The sequence below is a fragment of the Temnothorax curvispinosus genome, unplaced genomic scaffold (assembly GCF_003070985.1).
Source record: "Temnothorax curvispinosus isolate PA1 unplaced genomic scaffold, ASM307098v1 QBEX01006657.1, whole genome shotgun sequence".
Taxonomy (NCBI): Eukaryota; Metazoa; Arthropoda; class Insecta; order Hymenoptera; family Formicidae; genus Temnothorax; species Temnothorax curvispinosus.
This window is the reverse complement of record NW_020216437.1, coordinates 1443269-1454756: the sequence shown is the minus strand read 5'-3', so window position 1 is coordinate 1454756 and position 11488 is coordinate 1443269. Positions and strand designations below refer to the sequence as shown.

The following is an 11488-nucleotide window of genomic DNA, read 5'->3' as shown; positions in this document are numbered from 1 at the left end:
TCTACTTTATCCTCCGTCATGTGCAGTTGAACTTGCAATTCTTCGACTTCTCGTTGCGTGGACTCCCGTTCCTTCCAAAGCTCCTCTATCTTTAAGTCAAGTTTCATTTTTTCCTCGTTAGCTCTCAACTTTGTTTCGTCCAACTTTGTTTTGAGACGCGTTAATTCGACGCGCAATTGATTCGTATTATTACGTTCTTGCTCGGCGCGCGCTGCGGCCTCTCTTTTAACACGTTCCAAAGTGTTCTTTTCTTCTTCTAATTCACGCATAATAGTGTCAATTTTTTCGATTAACGCCTGTTGGTCGTGATGAGCTATAACAAAATCAGATACATTTTAATATATTGATAATACGACAAAAAACATCATATTTACATACATATTATTGTGTTATATATATTAAAAGTATTGGTCTTATAAAGACAATTAAGACTTAATTAATTTATTTACACACCTATTAAAAGTGCTTGTTGTTTATCATTCTCAGCTCTAAGAAGCGCTTCCTCATGCTGCTTACACAAATTCTCTATGTGTTGCTGCAACTCCTATATTCGCTGTTGAAACTGATTAATTTCTTCATTTTTGTTTCCTTCCACTTGTAATAAAGACTGTTGTAACCATTTCTCTAAAGTTATTCTTACTTGTTCCTAAAGATAATGAAGAAAAATAGACAAAGAATGAACATATATATATAATATATTATAGAAATAACACAATGAATTAGACAAGAAAAGTTCAAATTCTGTGAATAATTGATTAAATACTTTTTCGTCGTTTATCTTCTTTATGTTATCTTCCGATTGTCTCTTCATGTTAGATATAATTTGTTGAAATTCTGCGATTTGATCGCCACTCTGTTGCGTAAGCGACTGTTTGATATCTTGCGCACGTTTTTCACTATTCTCCAATTCTTTCGTCAGTCGCGTCACCTGTCCCTTTAAGCTCTCCTGTTTTATTAATATCTCTTTCTGTTCTTTCTCTAACTGTGTCTTCTTGATATGTGTAGCTTCCAAATTGGTCTGTGTATTAAACAACACTCCTTCTAATATTTCTTTCTCGGTGCGCATTGAAGCAAGCTGCTCTTGCAGTCTTTGAAATTCCTTTTCATTTGTTTCAAAGAGTACCTGCACAAACAAAAGAATTGCTTTATTTTAATATGTAACACACACACACACACACACACAATAATGTGTATAACAAATTATATATTTATATAGATAATAATATATAGAAATTATAAATTTATATGTATAATATAATATTAACGCAATTGTAATCATTCTTGCCTGTTTCTCTTCATTATCTTTCACAAGATCTTTCAAGTTTTTGTTTATTCGTGCATTCATTTCGTTGGATTGTTCTAATCTTTGCCTAAGTCTCATGAGCTCCTCGTTCAACGTTTCCTTCTTTCGCGCCAACACCGATAATTGATTGCTTAAGTCCCCACCCAACCCTGCGAGATTACGGGTGGATTATAGGGCGTAGAGTCGCGCGGTGCGTGTGTCTGCGGATCGACACCCACCCAACCCTGCGAGATTACGGGTGGATTATAGGGCGTAGAGTCGCGCGGTGCGTGTGTCTGCGGATCGACACCCACCACCCTTAGAAAGTTAGATCAGGGTCGCTCGTGGTGGTTTTAGTCGGTAGGCTATGGGCGCGCGATGCCACGCTGAGGGAGGCTCAGGGGATTTCGGTTTTCTGAAGCGCCCCTCGTAACGGTGGTACGCGTGCGCGTAGAATCCGACACTCTCCCTCCCTTCCTCAGGGCGGGGGAGTCTTTCGAAGATTTCCACCACGTTAAAAAAAAAAAAAAAAAAAAAGGTAGAGAATAATTTTTAATTCCTTTTAGCAATTACATTTCTATTAAGCGAGAAAGGTCACGAAACATTTCGACTATTTTGCAACAACGTCGTAAAATTAATGCAATATGGCCGAAATGGCTTCTTAATTTTTCTTGCTTAATGGATGAAGTCACACTGCATTGCCACGAGTCTCAATGTGGCTCGAGACTCTTATCTGACCCGGAGGTGGTGGTGGATTTTGCGGCCGGAACAGCAGGAAAGAAAGTGGTGAGTGTAACTGATTTTTACGTACTATGTTACTTATGTCCAAAAATGTTCTATCTCTTCTGTCTTTACTTAATCGAATCGTTCATTTGAATATTTCAGAAAATAACGACGTAGAAGGTGACATCAGAGCAGCGAGGGAATCCTGCGAAGCTGATATCCCGAGCAGCCTGAGGGAAGGAGGAGGCCTAGGATAGGCATCGGGCATCGGCGTATCAACACTTCTGGTAAATGTTACTTTTTAATTTTTTCTAAAGATATTATAGAATCTCTCTTTTCGTTTGTGTTTATTCAGTTGCTACATTAAACCGTATTTTAAAATATAAATTAGTAAAAAAAAATAATTTGAAAAATTTGATTCAAGTTAATTCTGACGTAGAGACTTTTTTGCGAAGAAGTAATTTGAATGTGTATTAACCTGAATAACGAATAAAATGTTCAATGCGCGTGACAATTATTTAATCGATTCGATAATTTTTATGTTACAGAAAATATCAACGCGGAAAGAAGCATCAGCTTCGCATCGAGGGAACACGAGTGTCGCATCGAGGGAGCTGATAATCCGAGAGGATAGCCTGAGAGGAGGAGCAGGCCTTGGAGAGGCATCGGGCACCAGCGGAACAACTTTTCGGTAAATATTATTTATTTGTGTAAAAGCAACTTTTTTCCTGTTTATCCTTGAATCGCTTTATTTCACAATAATTTAGAAATAATAATTAGAAGAAAAGAAATAATTTAATATTGTAGAAATTTATCATTGTAAAGATCCTTTTCATAAAATGTTTCATTATTTAAATTAATATTTAATTAAATAATAAAAAGTTTGATGCACATAGGAATTATGTTTCAAAACATTAGGTTTTTTGAACACCATTTTAATATGAATTTTATGTTCGTATATTACAGATACAACGTAGCTACGTGGCAGGTGTAATTCCGCTGTTGCGCATCGGGGTCGGTGAGTGATAAATTAATGTCTAATTTATAACTATAATAGGTAATTTATAACTGGATTTTACCAGTTGAAATAATAATATGACGTAAGATCCCATATATATTTATTGCTATAAAATAGAAGATTTCTTTCTAGTTAATTATCTAAGTAATTATTTTAGAATCGAACAATTTTACATCATTTGAAAATAATTTTAAAATAACATATTATACAAAAAATAATTTTAATAATTAGCACAATACAAAGAGATATTTTTATCAATTCTAATTGTGTGAAAAATTTATTGTCTTTTCCGGATCTTGCGTCATTTATCTGAATTTTTCATCTCTGCATGCTTTTGAGATGAGATTTAATAACGAATCGTTCGAGTCGATGAATACACGTATATGGGCCTTAGATTCTATCGAATGGCGCGTCTAGCATTTTTCGCTTATTTAGAGTTTTAAATTATAAATAAAAGTTTTAAATTAAAGTTTGTTTATATTATAAAGTTAGTATTTAAAATAATATAAAGTTTAATATAAAGTTCATAATCATAATCGAATCTCTTCGAATTAAAACGTTCGACATAAAGATTTTTTTTAAATTCAAATTTGTTTTTTATTGGATATATATTTTAATTATTGAATATATATCTTAATTGCTACGAATAAACGCGCGCAAAGACTAAATGTGAAATTAATTCATGTTCTAAAGAAATTATTATTGTTATCGTTAATTTTTAATTTTATACTTAATTAATTTAATTAATATAATGGCCCCTTCGCGACGTGTTCGTTTTTCGCGGATCATACAAAAGCGTAAATTCTTACGCTTATTGCCGGCGATGATTAGCCGGCACCAGAAGGAGTATTTCTTCTTGTTATCGATCTCTGGCTATATGAGCCATGATACGGCCAGGTATTACAAAAGGTAAGTCTACTCTGGCCGGAAGAAAGAAGACGAAGAGGATTAAGGTAGGTTGGTGTACCACACCAATCAAGGTACAAAAAATATAGATAATGGTAAGCTTATATAAAGTTATTTTGTATATGTGCGATTGCACGTAATCAGAGACGGAAAGGTACCGTCTCGAATATCTATTTTGCGTAAATTAAACTTTCAATAAAACTTCTAAACGGTTCGAATTTAAAACTAAATTCGCGCGCGTTTTTCTAATTTTGCGTAACCGCGATCGTAACTATAGGTATACCAGATAAAGACACGGGTAGGTAGGAATATTATGCGTAAATAGGTAGAAATTTGGGTAAAAAATAGATAAAAAATCGGGTAGGTAGGAATACGAATAGGTAGGGTTGAGGGAGGGGTAATTCGATAATGAAAAAATAGGGACCTGGACAGTGTCGCATCGAGGGAATCCTACGAAGTTGACAGCCCGAGAGGAGGAGGAGGCCTAGGAGAGGCATCGGGCGCCGGCCGGACAACTTTGCGGTAAATATTATTACCTTTTTCAAATCGAACAGATACGTCGCGTTAGGCACCAGCTTAAATACGGCTTCGCGTGTCACGTCACGGCCGGAATGTAACGAGCACTTTTTCCGCCGTGCTTTTTGCACGTAGATGTTGACGAAGAGGAGGGCATACGGTCTGTCGCAATTTCGTGCCTAACTACCGGTATATTCCACCGGTATTAAATCACTCGCGCTCGTCGTAAAATATGTGCATCCAATTTGCGGTGCAACGCACGTCCCGCTGGCCCGCGATTCGAATACTTACGCGTGCATTTGATTAGGTTGATAGCGTAATTACCGGTTTTTCAAAAATCGATTTAGGCTCTATAGGGGATAATGTGTCCGTGGGGATTCTAAAGTTCTATCATTTATTATGCCATGTTCTGTGAATTTATATAAATAATTAGAATGAAAGATATGCGAAAATTGACGTAAAATATATTGCTATAGTTAAATGGCACGATCAAGAATGATCACAAAATACAGCATATAATATTTAACTAACGCAGGAGAAACTTGAATGAAATCAGCCAGACGCGCTGTCCTTTTTCAATAGCGTGATAAACAGAGGACGAGACCCTCGTTTCGTGTCGTAAGAATTTCAACTTGCCGCGAATAACTCGCATGCGAGAAGCAGCACTATACTTCGCGTCGCGACTCGCACGTTCGTCTTATCAGAATTACTACTCTGTTGCGCGGTACATCCTCCATAAATAAAATTAATACCACGCCGCGCGGACATCGCGCGTTTCCGTTGAGCGCGCGCGCCATTCATCCCCGCGGCCGGATCATCGAGCGCGAGGATATATCTCGTTCTGTGAATTATAATATTATTATGCAGATTTCAGTGTGCTGCGCCCCGGTAAATAGGCGTGGACGACGCGCGTATATACCGTCCGTCTTTCCCCTTTTCACCTATCGTCTCCGATCGGCATCACGGTGCGGCCGGAATCACGATTACCGTCGTCGGAAATCACACCCCTGGCCGCATCTGCGAAGGGAACGGGGGCGAGGCGTGAATGCAACTAATTGACGTTGCCGTCGTGCCGCAGTGGCTCGAGGGATAAAGAGCATGGCTTCGAAATGGCCGCGAAATTTCCATCTATAGCGCTCGTAAAATACAGGAATCGGGGGAACGGGGGGAGGGACGAGCGAGACGAAGACAGAGACAAGGGGATGGAGAACGAGGGGAGACGAGGGACGGTCCAGGGCCGCGGGAGACGTCCTGTCGCGGATGCAGGGGAAGGATGCATCGCAATTACGCAAATTGCGGCTCTGTTCTCGCCCGCTTCGGGCTTCACCGCCCGCGGAAAAGCGTCGTGACGGGCGGTGGGGCCCCCGATCGTCCTCTCCCGGTGGCGGAGGACGGCGCGGCGCGGCGTCCCGGAGAAGAGGCACCCGGGACGTTTACGTGCGTGCAGGCAACCGGTGCACGGTATGTTCCGCGGACGCGCTCGATTACCTTCGTTTCACTCCGCGGCGGTTTGAATGGATAGCATTGGACGCGCCGTGTCGTCGGATGCTGCGAGTGAACGGTCGAGCGGCGAACCCTTGTCGCCGTCGCCGTGGCTCATGACGGAACGAGGACGTTCGCCGGAGTAATTGGTAGAGCGTACCTCATTTTTTAGCGGTACTCGCGTGTCTTCATCGGCCGCGATAAAATTGCACGATTATATCAAGAGCTGCGAGCAAGAAGTGGTCGCGATAAAGAAGTGAAGTAAATTGCAATTACGTAGGAAGAATTTTTAGATTCTAGCGTGTAAATGATTAATTAAGATAACGTGCGATAATATCGAGTTATGAGAAAAATCTAAAGCTTTCTTGATAGCATTTTTGTGAAATGCAGATTTCTAAATTACAAAGGCACGTATAAGTTATGTATTTCTATGAATTTTTTATTCGACGTTTAATACACGTTGACGATAAAAAAGTAACTTCGATACCGTTCAGATTTCACCTTTTTTGTACGTGGGATTAATATCTTTTAAATTTAACCAGGTATATAAAATATGTACAAGAGCGGGTTATTCGTTATGAGATCGCATCAGCTCTCGCGAGTAATTGATGCACGCTCGCCGAGATCGCGAGTGGCAAAGCGGTTTGAATGGTGGGTACGAAAAACGAGTTTGTCGTCTTGCGTCTCGGACGAGCTACCGTTCCGAGAGGCATCGGACAAGTCACGCGGAGGTATAGCGCGTCTGGCGTGGCACTTCCACTAGCGGAACAAGAGGGATCGGCTCGGTCCGATGAGAAATGCCGCTTATATCGGGAAACTGGTCGCGGGCGCGCGTTCGTTCGAGGACAGCGCGTGGCTTATTAGCGCTGATCAGCCTCGCGATAAATTTATGTGTCGTCTCGAGATATATATACGTACGCGCCGCACGCAGAAGCGCGTGCGCCGAAAAAAAGCGCGCTGTTATTCAGGATACTCCGCGTTCCGTCCTGCCGCGCGCGTCCACCTATGTCCGCGAACGTTTTTGCCGTGCGCGCGATTGCACGCCGACAGTATCCCTAATAGAAAGCGACAGAGGATCCATTAGCTTTCATTGATACCATTGCGGGTAATCGTAAGATGTAAGTCTCCCTCCCGAGGCGGCGCGTGTGCGGGAAACGTAAGGAAGACACGGGAGGCTACAAGTCTAAGGAATATATAGAAGAACTAGACGAATGATTTTATAGTTATCAATACTTTAACATTTAAAATATCATGGAAATTAATCATAGTCAGAAATGTTGCTGGAAATGTCAAAGTTACTCTGATCGGACCCGAATACTTTAGCGCTTTGAAAATATCATGAAAATGATTTTTGCTAACTAGAATATTTTTATATTCTTCCAGCATATCTAATTCGCTCTCGAGCAGAGATATGCTAGCTGCATATCTCCATTGCATCTTTCATAAGATGTTGCTTTACCTCGTGTATCGTGAATTAATTTTCGATTCGCCACGGATATCTCTCTAATAGCGAATTGATCTCCCTATTGCGCTTGATGCGAAATAAATGCCCTACTTGATTCGCGCATCAACGCAACGTTCCGTCTGTATGCGATTCGCTTTACTCGTTTATCTCGTGGACTTCTCCTCCTGCGATGGATCTGTCACAGCGGTCGGACACGACAAACTGTAGTGTTTTACAATTTTCTCGAGACAGGTCTATACCTTTTGCGATTTGAGCGAATCGCTCCGACTCCGAGCACGATGGAGCACGCGAACGTGTTGGCGCGAGCAATTCCCTAGCCTCGGCACGATTTTGCTCGGCTCTCTCGATAAAACCTCGTAAATTCTCAACTTCGTTACGCGACGAACCTGCACGCTTCCAGGATATAAAGTTCTTACTCGCCCGGCCCGGCAGGTTTTGCATCGTCGCTCGTTGCTATTCGCCCGTTCGTATAGGATCGAGATAGCGCATCCTATACGATGTAGCCGCTCTATCTCAGATTTTTATGCTAATCCGCTAACGCGGCTCTCCCCGCGTTATGTCCGCGTGCACCTGTTGAGCACATGTCGTACGTCGCGCACGCATCGTTTTTTCTTTCACGTCGATAGCCGGCGTTAAGGCGCGATTATAGAGCGCGATTATAGGAAGACAAAAAAATTGCGCAATCTGGGTCGACGATCTCCGATCGGATACCAGTAGCGAGAGCGCTTTTAAGCGCCACATCGAGTCGCGCGCGATGAGCAGCGATTCGCCAGAAGGGTATTAACGATCGAGGCCATAACGCGAACGTTTATTTCTCTATCAGTGGCGTCGGTCCTCGAAAGAGCCCGATAGAAACGGCGGAAACTTGCACGGGAAGCTGATAATTAGCTTAAGCCGAATCGGCTCTTAAGAGGCGAGAGGAGAGAGAAAGAGAAAGAGAGAACGAGAGCGCGTACCCCAGTGGCCGGCCGGTAATCGCCGTAATTTATGCCCCGACGGGCATTCGAGGGAGGACACGAGGGAGGCTCGTTGAGATAGGCCAGGAGCGTAAAAAAGGCGCACGGCGAAAATGTCGCCCAATTAACGGGTGAATTGGAGCGACCGAGGTCGAGCTTCGCCGCGCGAAATACGCGTACGCGCGTGTATGCGTGTTTTACGCGCGCGCTCCCGTGTACCAACATATCCGCGTAGAGGAAGCCGGCCGGGCGAGCAGGAGGAGGAAGCTTTAACGAGTCTTCTCGCTCGCGCGAGCAAAAGCCGCCGCCGCCGCGTCATTAGCGAGCGGGAGCGAGCGAGTCCGCTTAAATATCGCGGAGCGTTCCAGAGCTGAACGAGGAGGAACGACGAGGGACCGACCTCGCCGAGAGGCGCGCCTTCTCTTTTGAACCTCTGAGCCACTTTTACGATTTTATTATTGGCTCTTGCGCTCGCGATATTTATGCGACGCCGCGCGATATTTTCCACGGCGCAACGGCGTCGACTTTAATGGTGGCCGCCTTATCCCCGGGGAGGACGGTCCTTTACCGTCGTGAGTCTGACGCGCGATGCACTAACAACGCTTCGAACGCGCGCGCGACTTAATTAGGAAGGCCGGCGAACCGTCCGTCGTCGCAAGAAGACTGCGAGGTTTTCGCGCTGCTCGAGATTTTACGTTCCGCTGATGCGAACATGTGAAAAATAGACGAGACGTTTTCTCGAAGCAACAGAGCACTCGCGAGTTGTAACGCGAGAATGTGCGCGCTTTCCTCGAGGAATTACTGACCGGAAATGTTCACCGTCATATATTTCATTGGGTAATACAATTAAAATAATAATTGACCGAGATGAGTTTGTATATAATCGCGCTGGGAGCGAACAGATTTTTTCTAATAATCTCCCTGGTATATCAAGCCGAACGGTTCTTAATTATGGACGGGTGATCGATAGGGCGATAGGGCGCCGATGGATTTTCGAAGTATCCATCGATCAAACGAGAATCCACGTGAAGGGTACTCATAATCTCCCACGCTTATCGGATATTAATGAGCCTAATGAATGTAACCGGAGTGGGCTTGGCAACATTGACATTGAGATAAGTCGATCTACGTATCTCGTCACATCCTACGCTGCGCCGATTAATATTTATTTATTTATGCATCTTCGCCGAGGTATCTTTCAAACCCGTTTAGTGACGCAAAATCTTCACCGCGCCCTCGTTTAAAAAAGACCCGAGAGAATGTCATTCGAAAATAAACACACGTCATCTCGTAGTCTATTATAATTGTCGCCTTTAAAAATTTATGTTGCGTAAATTCAATGAGAGAAAAAAATCGCACGTGTTACACCCATTATTAAAAAAATTATATTTATTTGTCGAGTTCAGCTCAAGACACTCCATTTCATTTTCTTAATACGTAAAATTCAGCTTCATAATGTCAAGAGTGACGAGAGGAGACGGCGCAAGATTTTCAGAGTTCAGCTTCCCTCAATTGAGCCACGAATCGTTTCTATCGGTCGGAAGATTTATTATATCCTTCTACCTCCTTCATAACATGAAAACCTGGATGTCGTTTCTGCCACCATTCCGCATGGCTGCCCATAGCTACGCTACTACCCCGTCACCACTGCACTACCACGCGATTAACCATCGTCTCTTTCCACATCGCCCTCTCCTCCCGTGGCTCTATACGCCTTAACTATCGCGATACACTTGCGGCAGGCCCGTTTTTATATTCGCCGTACGCCGCGTTCCTGACACAACAATCGGTGTTAACCAGTAATTCAGATCTCGGCTAATGCCCCGTAATTTAAGATGCGTTCGCGCGCGCTCGCGCTGGCGGTTCGGCGATTCTGTCGAGAAGTCGTTCTCAAGATGATCCGATCTCTCATCCCGTGAGAGGATCGTATTTTGTACGCATCAGCAGTTGCACCGTGACTGCGACCAGCTGACACCTTAGACACAAACATCTTATCTTATCTAAATATTTACGGTGTCCCGCGTGTTGATAATGTTTCCTTTACCGCGTACACACAATTTTTCGACGCAAATAAGTTACATTAAGTTTGAAATCTACCTTCAATTAAATTCTACAATTCTTCGTCAAAGAATTGTACCTATATCATTCGCAATGAAGAATAATAATTCACGCGGATGTAATTTAATTTTTACGAGGATATACTTTTTCATTCTCTTATCGCCTTATGCAAAACGTGTAACGTTAGTGGTGGTGATTTGAATTTATATCGTTACTTATTGCAGTTATACAATATCGACTCTTCAATTATGCGAGATCGTCGTTTTCCTATGCCCTATGAGATCGTATTTATAGTAACGGTGACGACAAACGAGAGTCATGAATTATGAGAGTCACGATTTTTTTACCTTCCATTATTGTTAATTGTAACCTAAACATGCGTTTTCTTCGCCGCGTTAAGACGTTTTAATGTCGGCTATCATTGGCGAAGGTAACGATCGTTGACATGTCGAAATTAATAATATCCTCGTTAGTGTCTATCCAAACAAACTTGCATAGCGCATAAACATAAGCATAAAAAAATTGATTGGTACTTATGCATGTGCATAAGAAAATAGAGTATAGACCAATCCATTTCCTTATGCATATATGCTTATGCACCTATGCAAATTTATCTGGATATACCCTTAGAGTAGTTATAGTGCGGTAATTACGTGCGCCTGATTAACGAAAATATTTTCATTGATGTTACGAGATCAAAAACTGTCGATGATATTTCTGAGCCACTTTATACTAGAGTTACGAAACAAAAATATTTGCACTAATTTATTATTTTGTAAAATAATCTTGTGCAATAATAATGTGCGTTAATTAAAAGCTGCATAATTGAGAGAGATAGCACCAAAACTCTATACAATAATTTATTACTGAAATAATATAAAAATTTTTTTTATTAAATTCCTCTACTTACAATTAGTCATGTTCGCAATTTTTAAAGCAAACGTATGTTTAGATTACAATTAACAATAATGCGAGACGAAACATTGAGTTAGTTTAATGACAAAAAAATAATTAATAATAAGTGAAACAGGCCTCTGTTATAATACATCATCAATTAGAGAAAAGACTATTTGGTCCAGAGA

The 11488-nt window shown here is 42.0% G+C and overlaps 1 protein-coding gene across 1 annotated transcript in view; it reads right to left on the bottom strand.

The window, feature by feature from the left end:
- LOC112456132 (rootletin-like) overlaps window positions 1–1381 on the bottom strand; it is a 14374-nt gene extending 12993 nt beyond the window's left edge. The window contains 4 exon segments of the mRNA XM_025018466.1: window positions 21–313; window positions 454–646; window positions 764–1123; window positions 1286–1381. Coding sequence (XP_024874234.1) covers window positions 21–313; window positions 454–646; window positions 764–1123; window positions 1286–1381 — 942 coding nt within the window.
- Window positions 1382–11488: the final 10107 nt, after the last annotated feature.